Source organism: Myotis nattereri (assembly GCF_964212035.1).
Source record: "Myotis nattereri genome assembly, chromosome: 9".
Lineage (NCBI taxonomy): Eukaryota > Metazoa > Chordata > Mammalia > Chiroptera > Vespertilionidae > Myotis > Myotis nattereri.
Window position 1 is genome coordinate 30,349,857 of NC_138084.1, and position 18,474 is coordinate 30,368,330.

General features: G+C 54.0%; 1 protein-coding gene across 1 annotated transcript in view; it reads right to left on the bottom strand.

Moving 5' to 3' along the window:
• The window catches only part of OTOG (otogelin), a gene marked incomplete at its 5' end in the record, with an annotated part of 74,612 nt that overhangs the window by 21,785 nt on the left and 34,353 nt on the right, over positions 1-18,474 (bottom strand). Inside the window, 11 exons of the mRNA XM_081099586.1 lie at positions 161-240; positions 1,187-1,304; positions 3,394-3,672; positions 6,625-6,792; positions 9,646-9,672; positions 12,536-12,692; positions 13,262-13,378; positions 15,071-15,190; positions 15,491-15,637; positions 15,940-16,074; positions 17,915-18,053. Coding sequence (XP_080955712.1) covers positions 161-240; positions 1,187-1,304; positions 3,394-3,672; positions 6,625-6,792; positions 9,646-9,672; positions 12,536-12,692; positions 13,262-13,378; positions 15,071-15,190; positions 15,491-15,637; positions 15,940-16,074; positions 17,915-18,053 — 1,487 coding nt within the window. The remainder of the gene's footprint in view (positions 1-160; positions 241-1,186; positions 1,305-3,393; positions 3,673-6,624; positions 6,793-9,645; positions 9,673-12,535; positions 12,693-13,261; positions 13,379-15,070; positions 15,191-15,490; positions 15,638-15,939; positions 16,075-17,914; positions 18,054-18,474) is intronic.

The following is an 18,474-nucleotide window of genomic DNA, read 5'->3' on the forward strand; positions in this document are numbered from 1 at the left end:
TGGATGAGGTCTCAGCCTGCTCCACAGTGAGTGTTCTTCCGGAGGCCCCTCTGCTGACCCGGGCTGTCCAGGAACCTGGGAGGTCTGGGTATGATGGGTCCGTGAGACCCTGGGGTTTACAGCGAATCCGAGGGAGGGATGAGAAGTGCAGGCCACTCACAGTCCTCCACGTAGACGCATCTCTGTGTGACCTCATCCAGGACCTTGGGGGCGGGGCACGCCGGCACACAGCCCTCCACCCTGGGGGCAGAGCAGGAGGGTTAGTGCTCGGGAATGTGAGCGGGTCAGCTCTTTTCACCTGCATTGAGCACGGGCCTCGTCCTTTCTTATGATGTGTGTGTGCTCTTATCATGTACACACTCCCATGAACCTCCATATCCTGTCACATATCACACAGAAGCACACATACCCCAACATGCATGCTGCACATCCTGCCCTCAGACCGAGAGGGAAACACACAAACAAGGTCCAGCTAAGCACACACTGTGCACTCACTTGCATGTGCTCACCTGTGCCTCTATCCAGGCACATTCTCACACCCCCCACCCCATGCCTGCAGGACTCAAAAATGTTCACACAGATATACATACACGTCCACACAGACCACTACAAACATCAGTGCACACACGCTCATGCACACAGCTGCACCAACACCCAAACACACGCAGCTCAGACACATGCGTGCACACAGCTGTACAAGCCCAGGCACACCTTGTACACACAAACACACACAGGGCTCAGCTATATGCACATTGTGCACAGATATTCACATATGCTCAGATGAGGCACATTCATCTGGTACACACCCCTCATACACACAGCACACATGTGTATATAAGTATATGTGAGTACACACACACCTCAATATATACTTATGCCTCTGCCCACAGATGACGTACAAACCCATTTCCACTTATGTATGCTCTACAGCAGTTGTTCTCAACCTTCTGGCCCTTTAAATACAGTTCCTCATGTTGTGACCTCAACCATAAAATTATTTTCGTTGCTACTTCATAACTGTAATGTTGCTACTGTTATGAATCGTCATGTAAATATCTGATATGCAGGATGGTCTTAGGTGACCCCTGTGAAAGGGTCGTTCGACCGCCAAAGGGGTCACGACTCACAGGTTGAGAACCGCTGCTCTACAGGCTAATGCGCATACCTTGATGCCATGCCATCTCACCTGGGCACGTCCTGGCAGCTGGCTGCCCTGGGGTCCCGGCAGGTTTGGAAGCAGGGGCTAGCACAGGCATCATAGCGCCACTCGCAGATGGGGTAGGCAGCCCCCCCTGGCTTGGCATCTGGAAAGTCACCCGCCCCAGAGTCTGAGGACGGGGCGTCAGTGCCAGAGCACAGAAGCAATCCAGCTCAGCCCATGCCCACCCGCCCACCCTTGGAAGAGACAAATGGACTCATGGGGCAAAAGTGGGGACAAATAAATAAAAGCCAACCTCAGGGGACACTGTCGCTGAGAGTTGGGGTCAGGGCCTGGAGGATCCATGGAATGGGGTCAGGGAACTCGGTGGAAGGGCTGAGGAAGGGGGTGCTATGGAGTAGTCATTGGCGTTGGGCTTTGAGGGGTGACTGAAGAGAAGGCTGTGATCCCTGATCTCTCCATAAGGCTGCCTGTCACCCTACCCCTCTGAGACCCTGATGGTCAGGCTTGCCTTGCACCCAAGGACACAACCCCATCCTTCCTGCTCTGCCTCTGGCCAGGCCACTGCAGACCTCCAGGGAGCCAGGAGGCTTTCCCCTGAGGGTGAGGGAGGGGTTGGGGAATCCCCTCCCCTGTCAGCCAAGGCCCTGTGGGGCATCTGGCCCCAGACAAGGACAGCTGTTCTTTACAAGTCCTACCCACCCCCGTTCCCAGAGGGCCTCCGTGAAGTAGCCAGTCTCCGACCCGGTGCGTGGAGTTTGAGCACTGTCTTTGTTGCCCCTAGTAACTTGGGCTACTAATAATAACAACAGCTGACTCAAATAGCACCAAGTAGGATACTCAACATTTCACACAAGTATGCACTCATTCATCCTCACAATAACCTTACGAAGTAGCATTATTATTATTCCCATTTTATAGATGAAGAAACTGAGGCACACAAGCTGCTGGGGAAATTAAACTCTCCCGGGGCAGAGTTCCTCCTAAAAGGCCCCGTGGCCAGGGCCTTGGCAAATGAAGGGTCCCTCAGGGGAAGCGTGTGTAGCCTCTGCGGGGCTTCAAGGCAGACAGGACCCCAGACCTCCCTGGCACACCTGGGGGTCTCTGCTCCTGGCCCCGCCCTGCAGCCCCTTCCTGACTTCCTAACCCCTGCGCTGCTGCTGCCTGTGGAGAAACCTGCTTTCCAAGATCCTTGGGACCAGAACCGAGAACTTCACTATGAGCCAGGCCCAGAGCAAAGCGCACGAGATACATTCGATCGCCCACAGTAACCCTGAGGCAAACATCGCCGTTGTTCGGGTGAAGAAACAGTCAGGGAGGGGGTTCTCCTCGAGCACCAAGGACCCCGGTCAGCATTCGAACCCAAGGCAGTCTGGCTTCAGAGCGTGGGCTCACCCGCTCTGCCTCGGGGTCCTCCAGAAAGGGACACAGCCCTGCCATCACAGCCAGCGATGACTCTGTCCTGGGTGCGGTTCTTGGTGGACTGGCTGGAGGACCGCTGAATGTAAGCGTGAGCTGGCCCAGCCTGGCGTGTGTGTGTGTGTGTGTGTGTGTGTGTAGTATGGGTGGGGGTGATCAGTGTACAGCCTGGCTGGAGACACATTTACACATGTGTGGGTTCATCCATATAGTGGGAGGTGCCCTCATAGGCATGAACACACATGTGCTCATACGGGTCAGAGAGGCCAGGCTGGAGCGGTAAAGAAATTGTGATCACTCCCTCCCGGGTCCAAGCAGAGACTAAGTCATTAGGGGCAGGCACACCGGCAGGGGGATGGCAAAGCCCTGGGACCCTTTCCAGTACTGGCTGGAAAGGACATGGTGCTGCCCCATCACAGGGGCCCGGGCCTCAAAGGGCGGGGGGTGGGGGGAAGGGAGAGGCTGCGGTTCGCAGGGCAGGCATGTGCCCCCATCAGCACGAAACCTGAGCCAGAGAGCTGCGCAAGCAGCACCACGATCACTCTCCCTGTGTTTCCACAAAGGCCGCCCTATTTTTAGACGTGTGACTGGCCTGTGGGCGTAGGCAGGACCCGGGAAGCTGGCTGGGCCCCGAGCCACGCTGCCCACACTCCTCAGGCCACCAACATGGAGGCCAGGACACTTCCCGCCTCAGGGTGGCACCCACGTGGTCTCCTGGTGCCAGGAGAGTGAGGATTCCGTCTCTTGGGGGCAATTGGAAGGGGAATAAGGAGAGGGGCTGAGGAATTGAGGGTGATGGCAGGACGGACACTTACCCAGAAGGCGGAAGAGTGTGCCCCGGCGGAAGACCTCGGAGTGTTCATATGGTCGCAGGGCCAGCGTGGGGCCTGACACGTGAAGGAAAGAGCCAGGCTCTGCCAGGGACTCCAGGGCCACCAGGCCTGCCCGCCAGGTCCCCTGGTGCAGTGAGAAGGAGGCGTGGTGGTGGAAGGCGTCGCTGCCCTGCCACTTGGCCAGTTCCAGAGACCCGTTGGCTGTGACGTGGAGGAAGAAGTTGGGTCTGTCTGCTGCCTCCAGGGATACCACATCCGGATCTGCAGAGAGCCACATGGTAAGGTCAATGCAGAGAGAGGCCCTGATGGGGGGCACACACCCGGCACCCGTCTGCACTCTCAGTGGCACAGGACGGCTCGCACTCTGTGGAGAGCAGCAGGCCCTGCTCCTCCAGGCCCGCCCGCCTCCCCTCGGCCCACCTCGTCTGCCTGCCGGCTGCCCCTCTGCGCACCTCCTCTTCCCCAGGGCAGGTGGAGGGTTGGAGAAGCCACCGACTGCCAAACCTCGGGAGGTGAGCGACCTCCCTCCCTTCCCTCCTTCCTTCCGCAAACACTTTGAGGACGCCCCCCTGTGCCAGGTGCAATTCTAGATGCCAGGACACAACAGTGACCAGAACAGACGGATGTGGCCGCCCTGGTGGAGTTACGTTTTATTGGTCACACCAGACAAGCTGGGCTTGGTGATTTGCCAAATTTCAGTGACCCCAGCTTGGTCCTGCTCCTCTCAGAATCCCAGGGGGTCAAAGCTGGTGGAACTAGGGGACTCTGAGTCCAACCCCAGGTGGGAACACAGTGTCCCCGAGGGAAGGCACTTGCCCAGAGACTGTTTCCTTACCCTTTCTCCAACATCCACAAGGACCCATTTCTAGAGTGGGGCTCACTGCTGGCTGGATATCCCCCTCCCTACCCAAGACAGTCTCTACTCTCCATTTGTCCTCATCACAATCTTTCCCACCCCTAAGGATGCACCTCCTCCACGCAGCCACCCAAGACCTCACCTGGAAGGCACTTTCTCTTTTGCTGTCCAGTACCTTGTATATAGTATGGGGGGTGGGGAGGGAGGAGCACAGGATGGAATCGGGGTGGGAGCCTGGGTCCTCACTGGGTCTGCCCCCCGCCCCCAGCTGCCCATGAAACCCAGGCCTGACTGAGAGGGAGGCTGGACTCTGGGCCCAACTTCTTCCTCCCACAGTGATGCTCTCGAGGCCAGGCTGCTCTGGAGCTCTTTTTTTTTTTTTTTTTTTAAATATATTTTATTGATTTTTTACAGAGAAGAAGGGAGAGGGATAGAGAGCTAGAAACATCGATGAGAGAGAGAAACATCGATCAGCTGCCTCCTGCACGCCCCCCAGTGAGGATGTGCCCGCAACCAAGGTACATGCCCTTGACCGGAATCGAACCTGGGACCCTTGAGTCCGCAGGCCGACGCTCTATCCACTGAGCCAAACCGGTTCGGCTGGAGCTCTTAATATGCCCGTAAAACCACTGGAAAATCAACACTTCCTCGAGTGCAGACCTTACTAGACTAAACTATTGAGTGGGAACAGAAAACCCCCACTAACAGGTGGCCTATCACATCTGGAAGGTTGTGAGACACCCTTCTTCACACAGACCTGGGGGTCAGCAATGTCTGGGGAGGAAGTATCCTTCTTGGGGTGGTACTTCTGGCCCTCCTGGGGCCCAGTGCTGGCTCCTCACTCCCAGGCCCTGCTCGTGCAGTGACATGGTTCCTCTGGCACCTCCTCCTGTACCTCCAGCTCACACCACCGTGAACATCACCCATTGCTGGGAACTCTGGCTGTGCGTGGAGCAGGGCTGGAGCCGGGGTGTCCCTCCCCTCTGGGCAGGGTCTGCGGCTGCTCAAGCACCACTGAACTCTGGAGAGAGGTCGATGCCTGTAACGCTAAGCCCTCGGGGTTGCTGGTGGTCTGAGACCCAGGAGGCGGGTCCCAGGTGTGCTCCAGTGCGTGTCCCACCCGCCTGGAACTCAGGAGCATAACCTGAGCAAGTCAAGAGCTGGCCACTCCATTCACAGGAGGAGGCCCTGCTGGGGTCAAGGTTCCAGCCAGTTCCCCTTGGCATTTAAAGTCTATCCCAGCTCAAAAGTGGGACTAGGAAGGAGCAGAGGGGCAGGGAAGGAAGAAGAGGAGAAGGAGGAGAGAAGGGTAAAAAGGAGGAGGAGAAGGGAGCGGAGGAGGAGGGGGAGGAGGAGGAGGAGCAGAAGGAGGAGGAGGAGAAGGAAGGGGAGGAGGAGGAGAAGGAAGGGGAGGAGAAGGAAGGGGAGGGGAAGGGAGAGCAAGGAGGAAGTGGGGAGGAGAGAAGTAGCGGTGTTGCCACCTGCTTTGCTGGAACACAGCCATTGTGTAAGGCTAGATACAAAGGTGTCCCTGGACTTTAGCCTCTGTTTTTGGTTGTTTTGTTTTATTTTTCAGGAAGAAGATGGGAGGTGTCTCTTCAAAGAAGCTAAGAGATTGAGGTCGAACCCTGTCTCAGTTGGGAAAGGGGCACCTGCTGGAGCCCCACATGTCTTCAGCTACTCGCGATAGTTTAGAGCAAGCATGTCAACCTCCTGCATGCGGCCCACAGTGAATATTTTTGCGGCCCAGCCAATATAACGGTGTGTAAGAAATGTTTTAATAAATATTTCATAACTTAATCTTTACAATATCCTGTTATACATAGTTATTAATAATGAACTACAACATTCACTAATGACTGATTACTATAATCGTGTTGCATTCATTTCCCTGACGCACCTTACGCGCAGGCGCACCATTTCTCTCCACTAATACTAGCAGCGAATATTTTAGCAGCCGACTGCCACATCATTAGTCATGTACTGACTTGCTTGGTGTGTGTAACAGGAAATATTTCGCTTTTGGAGAACAAGAAAAATAGGTTTATTTGCATTACGCCTATTAATTTGTGCAGTTATTCAGTGTCTGGTAAGTTAATGTTCAAGAAAAAATATTAATTTTTATTAAAATGGTCTATTATGTTAACGATGACTCATTTATTTCAGCCCTTTGTATTCAGCATGTCTCTATAGAAATAAACCTACGTGTCTATGAAATTGAAGCTTTTGTTTTTTGCGACCCACATAAACGTAAACCTTGTGTATTTGGCCCATGTTAGCCTTTGAGTTTGACTTGCTTGGGTCAGAGCCTCAGCACCTTCCCTCCTCTGGCAATGCCTCCCCAGAGGCGGCCTTACCGTGGGCCTTGGCCTTGTCCAGTGCAGCCGTCAGCAGGAAGTTCACGAAGTCCCCCGGGGCCACATCCTCTGCGCTCACCAGGACTATGGCACCGCCTGCCGCCTTCATGGCCACACGGGCACCACCAGCCCCCTGGCTGGCCAGCTGGTAGGGGCCCTTACCTAGTGCTGGAGAGAAAGGGCCAGTCAGGAGGCCTGCCTCCTGGGGCCTGTGCCCACCTCTCGTCCCTACCTGCCCACCCCTGCCAGAGGTGGGGCTGAGGGAGGGTGCCAAGGAGGTGCTGTTGGTCCCTTCCCTCACCCCAAGCTCTAGGGACCTCGATTTCCATGAGAAGGAAGGACAGGAACTTGAGGCTGTCACCCTTGATGGGACCGGCATAGCGCCTGAGTAATTTCACAGGAAGCCTGGGAACAAGGTCACCCCCAAGGGTCATAAGGAACCCCCAAAAGTCTCTCCGTGGGCCTGTCCTCCTGCCTGAGACTCTACACCTCCAGCCACTGCTCTATTCAGAGTCCCCATTGGGAGGAGACAGCAGACCTGGTCTCTGCCCAGCCCGGCCTGAGGGATGAAGGCCAGGGGCTTGGGCTCACACTAGTGTTTCCTTATTCCCAGCATGTGCCACTTTTGTGTCTCATGGGGTCCTGCACTGTCAGTATAGGCTGGTTTCCTAGACCAGTGGTCGGCAAACTCATTAGTCAACAGAGCCAAATATCAACAGTACAACGATTGAAATTTCTTTTGAGAGCCAAATTTTTTAAACTTAAACTATATAGGTAGGTACATTGTTATTACCTTTATTAGGGTACTCCTAAGCTGGCCTTTGCTAAAAACGTCCTCAATCTGATTGAGGTACGCTCGCTGAGGTCGACCCCTTCCAATTCTCCCATCCACACTCGTCTTGTATACTTGTTTCATCTATCTCTTTTCTGAAAACCGACTTCTGCGCATGGGCCACGAAGTTTCAATCGCACTGTACGTGTGCGCCCACACGTGGTATTTTGTGGAAGAGCCACACTCAAGGGGCCAAAGAGCCGCCTGTGGCTCCCGAGCCGTGGTTTGCCGACCACTGTCCTAGACAATTATAACAGCTTTGTAAGTGACCTCCCTGCCTCTGGTGTGCTCCCCACCTCCAGGGCCTCCTCCCCAAGTGCCCGAGTCACCTTCCTAACACTCCATGCTGGGACTCATCAGGAGCTCCCATTGCCCTCAGGAGAGAGTCCAAGAGCCCAGCTTGAATTCGGGGGCCTTTCATGCCCAGCCCCTGCCTCCCCTCCCCTCCCCACACCTATGCCCCTGCCACACTAAGCTTCCCTTGTTGTTCCTTGAAAGAGCCTGCTGTGCCCCGCCTCGTGTCTCCACTCATGCTGCCCCCTCCCCGCCCCTCAGCGTAGTCCTCCCATCCTGTGCCTGGCAAACACCTCCTCATCTCTGGGGCCCAGCTCAAATGTCACCTCCGCGGTGAAGCTCTCCCTGCACCCCTCCTGCCACACACCAGCATCAGCCCTCCCGCTGGGCTCCACAGGCCACAGCTATCACAGATCCTATGAGGGATCTCAGTAGGGGGTCCCTGTGCGTCTCCTCTCCTAGACGGGAGTCAGGCAGCGCTGTGCCTGCCCACAGTTCATAATCAGCCCTCAAACACAAAACCCCAAAGTGCAGTGTCCACGCTGTGAACACTCCCACCGGTGGTCAGTTTCAAACTACCAACTGAATGCGGAGTTGGGGACACACAGTTGGCTCTAGAGAGCCGGTGTGGGCCAGCTCAGCCAGTGCCCCCCCCGCCCCCCGCCCCCCGTGACAGCTCTCATCGACCATCAACTCCCCAGCACCCGGCAAGGACCTGGGCCAGAGAAAGTGTGGGAGAAAAGCAGAGCGAGGAATGGACGGGTGGGTGGGTGGGGAGGTGGAGGATGCTAGAAACAGCCTGTCCTTTGCCAGTCACTGCTACCCAAAATGCCACAGAAGGCAGAGACTCTGCTCAGAGCCGTCTTGCTGAAATGTCTTGCCTGATGTCAGGCAGACACCGCCTGTCCCAGGGACCACAGTTCTCCCATCACAGATTTATCCCTTTAGGGCTTAAAGGTAATTGTCCATCAGGAGCCCCGAGGCGCTAACGCATAAGTGGGACTGCAGTCCCTGTGAATGACGCTGTACCCTGGCCCAGCCCTCACCATTCAGACCCCCTAACTGGTATCTTTGTCTCTAATTGGTCCCCTATCATTTCTCCTTGCTGTACTCTTTCCAGGGAGATGTTTTTCAACCCAAAATCTGAGAATGCAGGGAACTGGACAAGAGGACAGAGCCTGGAAGGACGGGTGGGGTGTGGGGGTGCATTGGAGGTCAAAGGTGAATGACACCAAGGACCTGCTGAGCATCTAGCTCTGCCAAGGTCTGTCCTTGGCCCAGCTGGACAGAGATCCGTGCCAGAAACTACTCCTGGGCAGCCCTCCTCCCACTGCCCACTGGCCCCAGCGACTAAATTGACTAATTGGCTCTAACGCTGGACATTAGCCTCCCTGGAGTCTGCACTCTAGTTATGACCTGTGTTTTCACTCTGATTAATGCAGGGGAGGGAGCGTGTTCTGGGACCCTACGACCCTGGCTAAATTTGATGACGAATCTGAGGGGCTGAGCCAGGCCATCCTTGGGAAGAGCAGTTCGCATTTGCCGTTGCCAACTTAAAACTTCGGTAAACCCCAGAGAGTGTCCCATGGGCCTGATGAGCTAGATTAGGAGGGTCGTGGGGTGGCCCACTGGTTTTTACTTCCTGGTGGAGCTGCCCTAATGAGCACAATCCCCAGGAAGCTGACCTGGCCTGGGCTCCATATAAGCTTCTGGATACAGAGTTCTGGGGCATCCCTGGGCCCTGCACTGTCCGGGTTCTCTCTGCATGACAGGGTCCCTCCCTGCTCCATGTCACAGCTCTTCCAGGGCCAGCAGGGCCCTGCCGCTGCTGTGGCATCAGGTCAGGGCTGGCAGTGCCCCGGCCCCCAGGTTCCACTTGGGGAGGACGGGCTTACCTTTGTTGAAGAAGTCACAGTCGTATGCTGAAAGAGAGAGATCAGCCTTCTTAGGAAGCTGGAACAGATGGGCAGAGCCACGGCCCCAGCATCCCAGCTCTTCCTCCTTCCCCAAGGGGCGGACCTGGCCTGCCTCCCAAACTCCAAGATTCAGGCATGGCATTATGTTCAGATACCTTGAGCTGTAGGAAATACAATGGCTCCTGTCTGTGCCCCCCGCACAACGCTCAAAGCCGGCCCAGAGGAGGCACTGAGCATTTATCGAAAGAAAGAGAGAGAGAAAGAAAGAAAGAAAGAAAGAAAGAAAGAAAGAAAGAAAGAAAGAAAGGAAGGAAGGAAGGAAGGAAGGAAGGAAGGAAGGAAGGAAGGAAGGGCGGATGTTGGGAAGAAGGGTCTGCTTTGTGTGTCCCCAAAGGGCAAGATTAGAATCAAGGGGTGGGAGTTCCAATCGGAAATGTCGCGGAAGGTCCCATAGGAAAGCAAGCACAGATAGAAGTCAGTCTGTCAAGAACCTTGGATGGAAAGGGACCAGGTGAGTCCAAGATCCAAGTTCCCCGGGTGCAGTTTCCACCAGGCTGTCACAAGCTCCTCTAAGCGTGTGCTCAGCGCGCCCTCTAGTGGCCCAGTCTTGTAACACAGCCTTTTCCCCTGGCTCCTCAGCCACAGTCCTCAGAGGGTTGGGGTAAGCTGGGGACCTTGAAAAGGGCCTAAATCCAGGAGCAAGGCTATGAGGAACCAGTTGGGTAGACCTGGGATAAGTGAGGAGGGGCTTCTCCATTCATAGGTGTGATCTGAAGAGAGCCACCAACTCCACCCCACAGCCCAAACCCCCTAATCAACACTACTGCTTTGCAGGGGTCAGAAGATTGATCTGCTGTACTGCTCTGGGCAAGTACCTGCCTCTCCTCACCTGTGGATCAGAAAACTGAACTAGAAAATTAGAAGATCTCTGAGCCTCTGGTTTCAGGTGTGCACTAGGTTCATGGCAAGTCACCCAGGATTGTCAAGAGCCGGGCCCCTAAAGTCAGGCCTGGGTTAACCCCATCTCTCTCACTGGTCAGCTGTGCACACTGGCACAAGTCACGCAACCTCCAGTCACTTGGTGCCCTCCTCTCTGAGGTGGGACCACAGCTAGAATCTGCCCATAGACTTGTGATGCCTGGTCTCGGGTAAGGCAAGGGCTCACCTCGGTGCAAAATTTAAGGAGGCATCAAAAATCTCAGTAACCAATTTCTATTGATGTTCATCAACATTTTTTAAATTTCAAAATTAATGCAAAATCCCTAGAATGAATAAAATATCAAAATTTTTAAAAATAAAGTTAGGATGAGTGACAGCACCTTGCTGAGTGATACTGGAGGCCTAGGCAAAAGGAAAAAATCAATAATACTAATCCTGTCATTCCTTAAAATGTTGATATTTTGTTCATCAAAGTTATTTTTACATTCGTTTTGATTTTTAAAATATACTGTCAACATATGACCTATGTTGTGCCCCACTGAGTGCCTCGCTCGCCTCGCCCCAGCCCTGCACCTGCGGATGAGCGAGTTAACGCACAGAAGGCACAGGGCCTGGCGCACAGCAGATCCTGGTCAATGTGGGTCCCCTTCTCCTTCCTGGAGGATTTGTATCAGAGGAGAGGGAGCAGCAGACGGCAGGAGGACCCAGGGCACTGGTGGTGGAAGGGTCTCAGGGGAAAACAGGCAGAGAAAGGGGAAGCCAAGGGCCGCTTCTGCTCCCCCGTCTTCCTGAGGTCATCCTGCCTGGAGTCCCAGGGCTCAGGACATGCCAGCACCCACGTTGTCATGACATATGACAGCAATAGCTAGAGCATTGTGCTGAGTGCTTTACATGTGCTACCACATTTAAACCTCGCAGCACCCGGCAAGGTAGGTACAGTTCTCCGAACCCTCGATTACAGCTCAGTGCAAGCAATGTGCCCTGGTCACCCTGCTTGATGGAGCTTGAGTCCCAGAGGGTTCAGCCCCAGGCCTGTGTAATAACCATAGCACTGCAAAGTGAGGCGTGCTTGCACCAGGAAGATCACTGTTATTCAGAAAGAAATAATCAATAATCAATCATTTAAATTTCTATATACTTTTTCATTTTAAAAATATTTACTTTTTTATCTATTTCGTGATATACATTTATGCTGATAATATACACATGTATGTGTACCTGTGTATGCATATGTGTGTGTGTTCAAAATATTTTTACTTGATAAGAGTGTGCAACCAAAAGTGCTTGCAAACCACAAGGCCCTAGGTATACTGATGTCTTGGGCTGCCTCTGACAGCAGGTCTCAGCTGACAAAGGGCTTTTACATTCACGATCCCATTTGACCCTCACAATAAACCTGGTGGGACAAGTCCATTCTTTTTCAGATGAGAACACTGGGCCCCAGGGAGGTTGGGGCTTGTTTGAGGTCACACAGCTCACAAATGGCAGCTCTGAGTCTGGAATCCAGGACTCCTGACTCCTCTAGCACAGTGGTTAAGAGCACAGGTTACAGCCAGGCTGCACTGGGTGAACTTGAGCATCTTATTTAATCTCTCTCTCTAGCCTGTTTCTTCAACTCTAAAACAGGAATAAACAGTCCTCTTCATAGGGGAGTTGGTAAAGAATCTGTACTAATAAAAGCATAACATGTGAATTGGACCAAACAGCCAAACGACCTTCTGGATGACCTTCCGGAAGAAGCCAGGGCTGCGAGGGCCGAGCCCCTTGCACGATTTTTGTGCATCAGGCCTCTAGATAATGAACGATACACACAGAGCAGTTGGTGCCTGGCACAGAATAAGTACTCAACAAATGCTAGACAGAGTGATGGTCCCCCTCAGGCCTGCCCACAGAGGGCCCCACTCTCCCCCTCAGGTGATTGGACACTCACGGCAGAGACGTGGGGTCCGCCAGTCAATGGCGACCCCGTGCTGGCAGCACTGGTGGGCATAGGCGGACACACTGGCACAGAAGCACTCACAGTCACCGCCCCGGCTACACCCACATGTGTCCGTCAGGCAGTTTGAGTAAAACCAAGTGACATCAACCTAGAGGAGGTCAGAAGTCAGAGGTCAGAGGACCGACCCTGAATGTTTGCCCGGAAGCTTCTCAGCTGATGCCAATCAGACTCAGGGAGCAGCAGAAACACGAAGGGACCACAGGATGGTGTGAGCTGCCATGCAGGCAGGATCAGGGCCTAAGCCATTGGATCCCGGGGACGGAGGTGGGGCTGAGGAGCAGACATGGGCATGAACTGCCAGCCTGGGCCAGAGACAGCTGCCTTGGGGGCCTGCAGGCTGCGGAGCAGAGCTGAGCCCCAGCTCTCCTCTGTCTCCACTTCTTCACTGTTCAGAATAACTTCCTGCCTGGGGAAGAGCCAGGTGGATATAGGCTCGAAAGGGCACAGCTCTGTTTGTCCTGCTGTCTGTCCTGGGTTGTCTGGAGAAACAGGACAGACTATTTCATCCTAGCTGGAGGCAGGGGAACGGCAGCGATGGGTCTCCCCTCTAGGCCTGAGGTGTCTCTCCCGAGGCATGACGGGGGTTGGGGTCTGAGAGCAGGAGGGACCCGAGGAGAAAGGTGGGGTCAGGAGTGGCCTTGGCTGGGGCCCACTCACCACAGGGTGGCAGGTCTCAAACACCTCGCTGAGCAGGATGCTGCACTCCTTCTTGGCGAACGGTTCTCGGAGAGGATTCAGGACACACGTGTCCCGGGCATCGAGGGTGTCTGGGCACTGAGGGCAAAGGCAGGGCTGTGGACCTCCCTACCCCCAAACGCCTGTTGCCAGATGTGGTCAGACAGACTCTTAGAGTGACCCCCTGACCTCACCTCCTGGGGTTCGTGTCCTTGTATAACTCCCTCCCCGTGAGAGTGGGAGGGGCCTAGAACGCGCTTTAAACCAACAGAAGACAGCAAAGGTGATGGATGGACATGGCTATGTCAGTGATTGCATGATTCTGTTGCATTATTTGTAGAGTCCATCTTGCTGGAGTCTCTCCAGACAACAGACAGCAAAAAACTGAAGCTCTCAGTTACCCGGTTGCAAAGAACTGAATGCTATTGACTGCCACATGAGTGGGCGAGGAAGCAGATCCACCCACCCCACCCTCCGAAGCGAAGGAAAGCCCAGCCGAAGTGGACAGCTTGACTGCAGCCTGTGGTACCTGAGGCAGAGGACCGGGCAAGCCGTGCCCTGACTCCTGACCCACGGAAACTGATCATACGTGTGGATGGCTGACTGCTGTTTAGCCCGAGGGACTGTTGCTGCACAGCTATAGATAACACGATTTCCTGATGTCAGCTGACCCCCCTCCTCCCTCAGGCCTACATTTTCACTACAGCCTCCCGGGGAAATGCCCAAGGCGAGTAGCAAGAGAGAAATAGCTGGTGGAAGGAGGGGAGCAGTAAAGGTTAGTCAACCACTCAGCTTCTCCAGAACGAGAATGGGGCAGAGCGCACCTTTCTGAGGCTGTGAGAACAGCCTTGTCCCGCCTTAGGATGGCATTGAGCTCCAGGCCATGACTGACAGCTCTCCTGACCCCAGTCCACATGGGCGCATCTCTGTCTGCTCCCCAACAGAAAATTAAGGACCTAAAACTACTCAATCCAGGAAAGGCGACTATGTAACACCCATCCTCCCCTCCACTGCTGCCCCATGGCAGACATAACTAATCAGTTTTCCTTCCAACTGAGCCTGACACAAGTCTTAGATATCTTTCAACGTAGCACCCCTGGCAGCCTCTTCTCGCAGATCAGAGTTGTCAGATGAGGCGAAATCTATTCACCATACCTCTCCTGGCACAACCCCTTCACAGAGGACCAGAGAGGATGGGACTTAAGGTTACCCAAGTCCCTGATGACCCAAGACAAGAACCCAGGGTCAGTGCTCATAGCTTGGCAGCCTCAGTCAGACATCCCCCTCATTTCTGCCTCTGTAATATTGTTCTCCCTTTTCAGAGGTCTTCTCTCTGATATATTCGTCCTTCCAAGTTTGTCCTATTCTTTAAGTACAACACTAGCTCCACCACCTTCATGAAGCCTTCTCAAATTGCCTCAACACACACGGGTCTCTCTTGGCTTCTCCTCTGTGCCAGACCTAGTGCCAGGCACTGGGGGCACAGACGTGGGTAAGATGGTGATGCTTAATCAAGCCTCGCCCTCCTGCTAGGTGGTCATCTCTCCTAGAAAGAGACTGTCTCCTTCCCAGTCCTCCCCCGCCCCCACACCCCCGGAGCCTGGCCCAGGGCAGGTGTGCACTGATTTGTGAGATGGGATGGTAGGTGTCCTTGGGCCACAGGATAGTCTGGGCTGGGGATGCAGCTCAGAGGCCGAGAGAAGAAGGAGCAGCCTCACACCAGTGTCCCTTTTGCTTGACCTGGGCCAGGTCCTCTCGCGTTGGCCAGGGCCCAGCTCATGGGGGCTTTACCTCAACTGCAGCCCAGCTGCTGCCAAATTCCTGGGGGTTAGTTAACTCCAAGTTCTCCGGGGTCCTCATCTCATTGATGGTTTTTAAGTCAAAGTTCCCACAGAGCCCCGCCAGCTGGCCCTGGAAGAAGAGAGGACACCATGTCAGTTGCAGGCTTGCCAGGGGTGAACCATGGGCAGGGGGTTGCCGTGAGCCCAGGAATCAGTCATGAACCCAGAAGCAACTACTGAGGTCCCAGGATGAAGAGGATGAAGAGGAGTAGGTGAAGGGTCAGATAAGAAGGGGTGGGAGGACAGGACAGAAGGCATGCTGCTGCTGGCTCCCCCAGGAGGGTACAGCTTACCCACAGACACCCAGGGGCTCGGCTCAGCCCCAGGCAGGAGCAGATGGCTCCTGGAGGGTCACTCGTCATGTGACTACCTGCCACTGTGGCCCAGCCTGGATGTGCACTGTGGTCCTCTGGTCCCATAGGAGGGTGATGTGCTCCCGCGGGAAATGCACCAGCGTGAAAAACCCTGCTTGCCACGTGTGGACCTCTTGCTTCTCGTCCAGGAAGCTCTCAGGACTCTGAGGCGACAGAGATGGTCATTCCTGAGGCCAAAGCGTCCCCCAACACCTGGGGCAGCTGGGCCTGGCTACAGGTCACTGCCCAGCCCCGGGACCTCACCAACTCCTACGCCTCCCTCACACCTTGACATTGACCTCTGGGTTCCTGACCCTGGCCAAGGTCAGGAACCATCTGAGCTGCTGATTCCAGGGCTCCCAGAGAAATTGCTGTGGGAAAGAAACTAGTCCTTAGCCCTCTTCCGCCCTCAGCCCCTGTTAACCTGCCAAGTGACCCTACAACCTTCACCTGCACCGGGCCTTACGGGATTTCCCGAGTCGTCATCAAAGATGATGAGTGAGTTCCCAACGTTGATGGAAATAAACTTCCTGCAGATGATGCCAGAGCTGTAGCAGTTTACATTTTCTACAATCACAGAGAAGCTGAAATTTGATGTGCTCTGAGGAGAAAACAAATTCCTTTAGTGAAACCAGCGAGAGAAGAGGTCTGCTGAGAGGCACAGGGGTAGAGGGACACGAACTCTGAAGTGGCTTTCAACTCACTTCTACCTCTTATTAGCTGTGTGACTTTGGGCAACCTACTTCAGTTTTCTGAAGCTCAGTGTCCTTTGGGGGGTGGGGGGAGGCACCTAGTGCAGTGTTTAGCATGTAGTGGCTCTCCAAAAAGTATCTGATGAGTGAATGGATGAATGAATGAATAATAGGAGGACAGGCATGTGGGGGAAGGGACACTGTCTCACATACAGTGATAATGGTAGGTGGCAGTGTAAGCCTTTCTGGAGGGCAATTTGCAGGCATTAAGCAATATTTTACATGTACATACTTTTTATAGCAATTTCACTTCTAAAAGTCTAGAGATACTTTCACAAAAGTACTCATTGTGCATTTAAATATTGGCAACAGCCTAAAAATCCATCAATGAGGGAATAATAAAACAGACGAGAGCATGTCCTCTCTGCAGAATTGAACAGGAAGAAGAAAGAAAAAGGGTGTGCACTGACTATATGAGATAATGTTCAAGGTATACTGTTAAGTGGGGAAAAAAGCAAATTGTAGAAACTTATTCATATAAATGAAACAAAGAGTGTATAGGTGCGTGTGTGTGATGAAAAATGATCTTTCAGGATTCACACCTGTTAGGAACAGGGAATGAGAACAAAAAATATATGAGGAGGAATATTTGTTTTTAATATGTGCTATTCTACTATTTTAAATCTTAGTGAAGGACATACATTAGCTTCGAAATTTAAAAAATAAAATGGGGTCTGTGGAGCTTTGAAATTATGTGCCCCATAGATAGGACTCATTCCATAAAAGGTTTATTATTATTACACTAGAGGCCCGGGGCACGAAACTCGTGTGCGGGTACGGTCCCTTGGCCTGGCCTGTGATCAGGGCCATCTTCCCCGGCTGCCCAGCAGCTGGCCCAGCCCCCACCGCCTCCCATCCCCCGGTTCCCTGTTTGCCATTGGGGGATCAGAGCCTGCCAGCCAGGGGGAGAGACCAAGAGGTGGTCAGTGCGCCTCATAGCGACTGGTTGAGCGGTTGTTCTGGTTGTTCCGCCGTTTGGTCAATTTGCATGTTACTCTTTTACATATATATATAGATAATGAAATAGACTGGCCCCTTAGCAAAACCAAGGTCCCCTGGTGTGTCTCTGGCACCCTCCCACCTACCCTGCTGGTACCCTTTCCTCCTGTTGGAGGGGATCCTGCTTCTACTGTGCCCCGCCCCATCGCCATGCCTCTTCCTCCACGTGACTCCTTAAGCACCAACTCTCCAGTCAGACTTCTTAGTTCAAACCTGACCCAGCTCTGCCACTGCCTGGCAGTGTGACCTTGGGCAACATACCTACCCTTTCAAAGCCCCAGTTGCTACATCTACTAGTATAACATGGGGTCAATAACTACCTCATAGGGCTGCTGTCAGAATGAAGTAAAATAATCCACAAACAGTGCTCAGTCGACCACCATGCACATAACAAAAGCTCAAAAGGCATTAGCTGTTACTATAGACAGAAGAACATAGGGACCCAAGGTTATAATGGTGAGTGAACAGGCAGTGGAGCACTTTAGGACTGGTGAGCTCTGTCCAGCCTCTGGCTTGCTCCTTGACACTTCCTTCCGCCTCTGGATAGCCGCACTCCAGGGCTTAGATCCCCCAACCACCCAATTAGCGTCACACTGGAGTCCAGAGCATCACCAGGCTCTGACAGATCTGCAGCCTCAGCTACCCTGGGCCCTCATGGAGCCAGCCGGGAAGACGCATCCAGGGGCTCACCTTGACCAGGTGCACCTTGCATGCGCCCACGAAGTCAAACGGGAGCCCGTCAAACGTGCGGTAATGCCGGTCGCCATAGGCCGTGCAGGTGGCGGCACAGGGATGGAGGGCACACTGGAAGGAGCCTTGCTGGCACACGCTGAAACACATGCACCCGGACCAGCTGGCAGGGTACCCTCACCCCCCTGAATATCCTTGACAGAGACATTGCCTACTGAGCTCTCACTGTGTGCCCCTGGGCCGGGGACCAACAAACATCATCAGCCTCCCACAGAAGCCTGGAGGGTGGGATTGTGGGTCCCTTTATGTAGGAGACACCACCCTTGGAGCACACAGCCTCTGCACACTCCATGTGCACACACTCATTAGGGTGAGAGGAAACCCTGAGTCTAGGAGACATTCCTCAGCCTACAAGAGACAGTTCAGGAGAGCTGAGGGGCTGGGAAGGGCTCGTACAGAACACACTCATCCCTGAAACACAAGACCATGGGTCAGTGCCCCCTGACCTAAAGCCACTTTACCCAGCCTGACCCAAAGCCACTGTACCCAGGTCTTGCACC